The sequence below is a fragment of the Zonotrichia leucophrys genome, unplaced genomic scaffold (assembly GCF_028769735.1).
Source record: "Zonotrichia leucophrys gambelii isolate GWCS_2022_RI unplaced genomic scaffold, RI_Zleu_2.0 Scaffold_579_31920, whole genome shotgun sequence".
In the NCBI taxonomy this organism is placed as follows: Eukaryota; Metazoa; Chordata; class Aves; order Passeriformes; family Passerellidae; genus Zonotrichia; species Zonotrichia leucophrys.
Genome location: NW_026992784.1, coordinates 76 through 8,315, shown reverse-complemented (window position 1 = coordinate 8,315; position 8,240 = coordinate 76). Strand labels below are relative to the sequence as shown.

Below are 8,240 nucleotides of genomic sequence, written 5' to 3'. Positions count from 1 at the left end.
TCGCCAAAATCCCCCCTAAAAATCCCCAAATTCCCCCAAAAATCCCCCCAAAATTCTCCAAAATGTCCAAAATCCCAAAATTTCCCCAAAAATACCCCAAGTCCCCCCCAAATTTCCCCTAAAATTTCCCCAGGACCCCCAAAATCCCCTCCCCAAAATTCCCAAAAACCCCAAATTTCCCCCCAAAATGCTCCAAAACCCCGCAAATTTTTCCCAAATCCCCCCAAAATCTCCCCAAAAATCCCCAAATTCCCCCCAAAAATCCCAAAATGCCCCAAAAATCCTCCTGGGACCCCCCAAAATTCCCTAAAAACCCCAAAATCCCCAAATTTCCCCCCAAATCCCCCTCAGGCCGCCCCTCCCCCGGCGGTGACGTCACCGCCTGTCGCGACAGGCGCCCCCTCCCCCCGTGACGTCATTTCCCGACCCCTCCCCCCCTATCCCAGCAATGGCCGAGCCCGGAGGTGCGGAACGGACCCGAAACCGCGCGGATTCACCCCAAAATTAGCGCGGGAAAAAATCGGGGCTTGGCGGGAAATAACGCGGGGGGTTTGGCGGGAAATAACGCGGGGGTTTGGCGGGAAAAAATTTGGGGGTTTTGGAGGGGAAAATTGGATTTTTTGGGGGGAAAAAATCGGAATTTTGGAGTGGGAAAATGGGGATTTTTCAGGTTTTTTAAAGGAATTTTTTGGGGAAAATGGGAGATTTTGGGAAAAAAGGGGGTTTGGGGAAATGGGATTTTTTTAGGGGGGTTTTAGGGGTAAAAATTGGAATTTTGGGGGCGAAAAATGGGATTTTTGTGGGGGGGTTTTGGGGGGAAATGGGGGTTTGGGAAAAAAAGGGATTTTGGGAAAAGCCGGAAATTTTGGGGGGGGAGTTTAGGGATTTTGGGGGGGAAAAAACCTGAATTTTTTGGGGAAAAAAAAAGGGATTTTTGAGGGGTTTAAGGGGAAATTTTGGGGTAAAAAGGGGGGGTTTGGGAAAAGCCGAGGGTTTTGGGGAAAAACGGGGATTTTGGGGTGAAAAAAGGGGATTTTGGAGGGAAAAAATGGGGTTTTTGGGGCGATTTTAGGGGATTTTTTGGGGGGGAAAAGGGGATTTATAGGTAAAAAGGGGATTTTGGGAAAACAGGGAATTTTGGGGTGGAAAAGCCGGAATTTTTGGGGGCGAAAATGGGGATTTTTGGGGCGATTTTTGGGGAAAAAATCCGGATCTTTTGGGGGAAAAAGGGCTGGAAAAATATAAATTTTTTGGGGAAAAAAAGGAATTGGGGAAAAGGGATTTTTGGGGCAAAAAATGGGGATTTTGGGGGGTGGGAATATTGGAATATTGGGGGGGATTTGGGGTTTTTTGGGGAATAATTTCATTTTCTGGGGACGAATGTGATTTTGGGTGAATTTATCATTTTTGGGTGGGAATTTTGGTAATTTTGGGGGGAAAATGCAGCTTTGTGGTAATAATGACAAACCTGGGGTGAAAAATGGCAATTTTGGGGTGAAAAATGGCAATTTTGGGGTGAAAAATGATAAATTTGGACAAATAATAACGTTTTTAGGGGGAATAATGGCAATTTTAAACCGAATGACCCCAATTTTGTGACTAAACCCCCAAATTTTGATCCAAAACCCCCAAATTTTTTGCTAAAACCCCCAAATTTTGATCCAAGACCCCAAATTTTGAGCTAAAATCCCAAATTTTGTCCTAAAACCCCCGAATTTTGAGCTAAAACCACTGAATTTTGGGCTAAAACCCCCAAAATTTTCTGTCATAAACCACCAAACTTTGAGCCAAAAAACCCCAAATTTTGTGGTAAAACCCCCAAATTCTGATCCAAAATCCCCAAACTTTGAGCTTAGACCCCCAAATTTTGAGCTAAAACCACTGAATTTTGGGCCAAAACCCCCAAATTTTGAGCTAAAACCCCAAACTTTGGGCTAATAACCCCAAATTTTGGTCCAAAACCCCCAAATTTTGTCCTAAAACCCCCAAATTTTGAACCAAAACCCCCAAATTTTCTGCTAAAACCCCCAAATTCTGATCCAAAACCCCTGAAGTTTTTGCTGAAACCCCCAAACTTTGAGCTAAAACCCCCAAATTTTCTCCTAAAACCCCAAATATTGGGCTAAAACCACTGAATTTTGCTCTAAAACCCCCAAATTTTGTGCTAAAACCCCCAAATTTTTTGCTAAAACCCCCAAACTTTGAGCTAAAACCCCCAAATTTTGATCCAAACCCCCAAATTTTCTCCTAAAACCCCAAATTTTGTGCTAAAACCCCCGAACTTTGTCCCAAACCCCCCAAATTTTGATCCAAAACGCCCAAATTTTGAGCTAAAACCCCCAATTTTTTTGCTAAAACCCCCAAATTTTGTGCTAAAACCCCAAACTTTGAGCTAATAACCCCAAATTTTGGTCCAAACCCCCCAAATTTTCTCCTAAAACCCCCAAATTTTGTGGTAAAACCCCCAAATTCTGACCCAAAACCCCCAAATTTTTTGCTAAAACCCCCAAATTTTCTCCTAAAACCCCAAACTTTGAGCTAAACCCCCCCAAACTTTGTGCCAAAACCCCCAAACTTTGAGCTAAAACCACCGAATTTTGCTCTAAAACCCCCAAATTTTGAGCCAAAACCCCCAAATTTTTTGCTGAAACCCCCAAATTTTGAGCTAAAATCCCCAAATATTGGGCTAAAACTACTGAATTTTGCTCTAAACCCCCAAATTTTGTGCTAAGACCCCCAATTTTTTTGCTGAAACCACTGAATTTTGCTCTAAAACCCCAAACTTTGAGCTAAAACCCCCAAATTCATTGCTAAAACCCCCAAATTTTCTCCTAAAACCCCCAAATTTTGTGCTAAAACCCCCGAATTTTTTGCTGAAATCCCCAAATTCTGAGCCAAACCTCCCAAACTTTGATCCAAGACCCCAAATTTTGATCCAAAACCCCCAAATTTTCTCCTAAACCCCCCAAATTTTGAGCTAAAACCCCCAAAGTTTTTTGCTGAAATCCCCAAATTTTTTGCTGAAGCCCCAAATTTTGAGCTAAAAACCCCAAACTTTGAGCTGAAATCTCCAAATATTGAGCTAAAACCACTGAATTTTGGTCTAAAACCCCCAAATTCATTGCTAAAACCACTGAATTTTGCTCTAAAACCCCCAAATTTTGTACCAAAACCCCCAAATTTTCTCCTAAAACCCCAAACTTTGAGCTAAAACCACTGAATTTTGCTCTAAAACCCCCAAATTTTTTGCTGAAACCCCCAAACTTTGAGCTAAAATCCCCAAATTTTCTCCTATACCCCCCAAATTTTGTGCTAAAACTCCCAAATTTTGTGCTAAAACCACTGAACTTTGTCCTAAAACCCCCAAATTTTCTCCTAAAACCCCCAAATTTTCTCCTAAAACCCCCAAATTTTGTACCAAACCCCCCAAATTTTCTCCTAAAACCCCCCAATTTCTGACTTTTCCCTCTCTCCCCTCCGCAGCCCCCGGCCCCTCGCCGCCGCCGCCGCCGCCGCCGGAGCTGCGGCTGATCCTGGAGGAGCTGTGGCAGCTGCGGCAGCGGCAGCTCCTGCAGATGCAGCTGACGCAGGAAATTTGCCGCCAGCTCCTGCTCCTGGGCCCGGCGCCGCCCAAAACGCCCCAAAAAACCGCGCCCAAAACGCCCCAGAAACCGCCCCAAAAACCGCCCCCGAAACCGGCCAATCAGAGGAGGCCCCGCCCCCCGCCACGCCCCCGCCTGCTGCTGGTCCCCGCCCCCTTCGGGAAAGGGCAGCGGCCCGGCCTGGCCGTGGCCTTGGCGTCCACCTTGGGGTCCTCGGCGTTGAGGTCGACGTTGGGTTCGTCGTCATCGTTGGGGTCAACGTTGGGTTCGTTGTCATCGTTGGGTCCAATTTTGGGTTCTTCGTCTTCGTTGGGGTCAACGTTGGGTTCGTCAGCGTCGTTGGGGCCAATTTTGGGTGCTTCGTCTTCATCGGGGCCAATTTTGGGTTCTTCGTCTTCGTTGGGGTCAACGTTGGGTTCTTCGTCTTCGTTGGGTTCGTCGTCTTCGTTGGGGCCAACGTTGGGTTCTTCGTCTTCATCGGGTCCAATTTTGGGTTCGTCGTCGTCGTTGGGTCCAAACTTGGGGTCCTCGTTGGGTTCATCACAATCATTGAGTCCAATCTTGGGTTCGTCGTCTTCATTGGATCCAACGTTGGGTTCGTCGTCGTCGTCGTTGGGTCCAGTTTTGGGTTCTTCGTCTTCGTTGGGTCCAGTTTTGGGTTCTTCGTCTTCAAAGAGGCCAACGATGGACTCAACGTTGGGTTTAACGCCGTTGTCGGGGTCAACGTTGGGTTCTTCATCAATGTTGGGTTCTTCATCATCAATGGAGCCAACGTTGGGTTCTTCGTCTTCAGTGAAGTCAACGGGGTCAACGATGGAATCAACGTTGGGTTCTTCATCATCGTTGGGTTCTTCATCCTCGTTGGGTTCTTCATCATCGTTGGGTTCTTCATCATCGTTGGGTTCTTCATCATCGTTGGGTCCAACGTTGGGTTCCTCGTCTTCAAAGAGGTCAATGGGGCCGACGTTGGGTGCTTTGTCATCAATGGGGTCAACGTTGGGTTCTTCATCAACGTCAAGGTCAACGGGGTCAACGTTGGGTCCAACATTGTGTTCAACACCATCGATGGGGTCAACGTTGGGTTCTTCATCCAACTTGGCCCCACCATTGGGTTCCTCATTGGGTTCTCCTTCAACGTTGGGTTCAACGCCGTCATTGGGTTCTTCATCAACGTTGGGTCCTTCATCAACGTTGGGTTCCTCGTTGGGTTCTTCGTCAGCGTTGGGCCCAACATTGGGTTCTTCATCAACGTTGGGTTCAACACCATCAATGGGTCCAACGTTGGGTCCAACATTGGGTTCCTCTTCAGCCATGGGTTCTTCATCAACGTTGGGCCCAACCTTGAGTTCTCCATCGAGTTTGGGTCCAGCGTTGGGTTCAAGACCATCATTGGGCCCAACGTTGGGTTCTTCTTCAACCATGGATTCTCCATCAACGTTGGCTCCACGGTTGGGTTCCTCGTTGGGTTCCTCTTCAACGTTGACCCCAACCTTGGGTTCCTCGTTGGGTTCCTCTCGGCCGGGCGTGGCCGTTCCGCGCCGTCCCCACCGGGCGTCGCCGTTCCGCGCCGACTTCCGGCCGCACCTGCGGCGCCGGCGAGGCCACGCCCCCCAGGTGAGACACTGGGCGGGGTCTGGGGATTCTGGGATTTTTTGGGGATTTTTTGGGATTTTTTGTGGATTTTTTTGGGGATTTTTTTGGGATTTTTTGGGATTTTTTGGGGATTTTTGGTGGATTTTTTTGGGATTTTTTGGGGATTTTTGGTGGATTTTTTGGGGATTTTTTGGGATTTTTTGTGGATTTTTTAGGGATTTTTTGTGGATTTTTTTTGGGATTTTTTGTGGATTTTTTGGGGGATTTTTTGTGGATTTTTTTGGGATTTTTTGTGGATTTTTTGGGGATTTTTGGTGGATTTTTTTGGTGGATTTTTGGTGGATTTTTTAGGATTTTTTGTGGATTTTTTTTTCGGATTTGGAATTTTTTCTGGGGGATTTTTGGTGGATTTTTTGGGGATTTTTGGTGGATTTTTTTAGTGGATTTTTGGTGGATTTTTTTTGGGATTTGGAAATTTTTTTGGGGAGAATTTTTGGTGGGTTTTTGGGGGGCACTCGGGGATTTTTGGGGAGATTTTGAGGGTCCTGGGGAAACTTTGAGAGGATTTGGGGATTTTTGGGGGGGATTTTGAGGGAATTTGGGATTTTTTGGGGGAATTTTTGGTGGATATTTTGGGAATCCCTGGAGGAGTTTTGGCAAGTCCTGAGGGGAATTTTGGAGGATTTTGGGTGGATTTTGTGGGTTCTGAATGGGATTTTTGGGGGTCCTGAATGGGATTTTTGGGATTTTTGGGGTCTTGAAAGAGATTTTGGGGCGGTTTTGGGGCCTTTGAGTGAATTTTGGGGTCATTGGGTCGCTCTTCTCCCCCCACAGGTCCCCCCGGAAGTGGCCACGCCCCCTCCAGCTCCAGCCACGCCCCCTCCGCCAAACCCCGCCCCTCAAGGCCTCCAACCAATCCCTGCCCGCTCTCCAAGCCACGCCCCCTTCCCCAAGCGCCGCCTGCTGTGCCCCGCCCGCGAGGATGAGGCCACGCCCACTTCAGGCTCCGCCCCCTCTGAGACCGCCAGGCCGCAGGAATTGGGGGGAAAATCGGAATTTCCAGCCCCAAATTTGGGGGGAAATTCATCGACTTTGGGGGGAAATTCAAACCTGGAGGAGAATTCCTCAAACCTGGGTGGAAATTCTCAAAATTTGGGTGGGAATTCCGCAGTTTTGGGTGGGAATTCTGAAAATTCTGGGGAAGTTTCCACAAAGTTGGGTGGGAACTGTCAGAATTTGGATGGAAATGTCTTAATTTTGAGTGAAAATTCCACAGTTTTGGGTGGGAATTCTCAAAGCTTGGGTGAGAATTCTGCAAATTTGGGTGCACCTTCTGTGATTTTGGGTGGAAATTCCGCAATTTTGGGCAGGAGTTCTCCAATTTCGTGTGAAAATCCCTCAGATTTGGGTAAAAATTCCTCCGTTTCAGGCAGGAGTTCCCCAATTCTGAGTGAAAATTCCACAGTTTTGGATGAGAATTCCTCAGTTTTAGGTGGAAATCCCTCAGTTTTGAGTGAAAATGCCACAATTTTGGGCAGGAATTCCTCAGATACGGGCGTGAATTCTGCAATTTTGGGTGGAAATTCTCCATTTTTGGGTGCGGACGATGGAGACCCTGAAACTCCAGGGGAGTAATTTGGGGGGGGGGACTCCAAAATTCATCTCAGGAGCCCCAAAATTCCCCAAAAATTCCCTATAAAACTGATTAAAACCCTTTGCTGATTCTCTTGTGTGTGATTTTGGGGTGAGGGGGAAAAACGGGAGCAGCGGGACCCCAAAAATCGACAGAATTCGCCCCAAAATCCGCCCCTTCAAAATGGCGGCGCCCTCAACAAAGATGGCGGCGCCTTCAGTGGTGCGGGGCCAGCTCTCAAAATGGCGGCGGTTGCCGTGGTAACGGCGCCAGGTGTCAAAATGGCGGCGGTTGCCATGGGAACACGGCGATGCCAGTAATCAAAATGGCGGCAGGGGCGTGCCCATAAAGGGGCGCGGCCAGCCCGGAAAATGGCGCGCGTTGCTGTGGCAACGGAAAGCCGGAAGTGCCCCCGTTCAAAATGGCGGCGGTTTCCATGGAAACAAGGGGGGGAATTGCCTGGGTTAAAAATGGCGGCGGATACCATGAAAACAACGGGGTTGCCCGGGTTCAAAATGGCGAAGCTCGCCGCTGCGCCCTCACCGAGGCTCAAAAATGCCGCGGGTAGCGTTTGGAATAAAACGGCGGGAGGGGCGCGGTGTCTGTAGGAGCGGCACGGCGGGAATTTTCCGGTTTTAAAGCCGCCGGTGTCCATGGAATTCGTTTATGTGAGGGAGGGACGGGGGTGGGGGGGCGGTCCTGCCAGCTCTCACAATGGCGGCGGTTCCTATGGAAACAACGAGCTGCCAGTGCTCAAAATGGCGGCGCTCTTTATTTAAATAAGGGGTATGCCCACACTCGAAATGGCGGCGGTCACCACGGAAGTAACGTTTGGTGCCAGTACTCAAAATGGCGGCGGGCCTCATTAAAACAAAGGGGTTTGCCCACACTCAAAATGGCGCGTGCGGCTTCCGGTCGCTTCAGGCCGCTTCCGCTTCCGGCGTTGTGAGGCGGGAGAGGGAGCGGGAGCGGGAGGATCGCGGCCCCTCGGTCTCTGTCGCGACAGGGTCGCGACCGGGGCCATGTCGGACACGTGGAGCTCGATCCAGGCGCACAAGAAGCAGCTGGACTCGCTCCGGGAGCGGCTGCAGCGGCGGAGGAAGCAGGACCCGCTCGGGGCCGCCGGTGAGGGCCCGGCGCCGTGAGGGGCTGGGGGGATTTAAAGGGTTAATTAAGGGGAGAAGGGTTAATTAAGGGGTTAATGAGGGGGTAGGTGTTAGTTAGGGGGGTAATGAAGGGCTAAGGGTTGATTAAGGGGGTTAATGAGAGGTCTGGGCAGAATTAAAGGGGGTAATGAGGGACACATGGGGTAATTGAAGGGGTTAATGAGCGGGGAAGGGGTAATTAGGGGTTAATTACAGGGGAGAGGAGTAATTAGGGGCTTAATGAGTGGTGCGGTGGTAATTAGCTGG

General features: G+C 49.0%; 1 protein-coding gene across 1 annotated transcript; it reads left to right on the top strand.

Moving 5' to 3' along the window:
• Positions 1–448: 448 nt before the first annotated feature.
• On the top strand, positions 449–6,919 carry LOC135441837 (uncharacterized PPE family protein PPE40-like). Its single transcript, XM_064701391.1, has 4 exons — positions 449–464; positions 3,484–3,618; positions 3,708–5,216; positions 6,030–6,919. The coding sequence occupies exons 1-4, from the start codon at positions 449–451 to the stop codon at positions 6,179–6,181; spliced, it is 1,812 nt and encodes a 603-aa protein (XP_064557461.1). The 3' UTR covers positions 6,182–6,919.
• Positions 6,920–8,240: the final 1,321 nt, after the last annotated feature.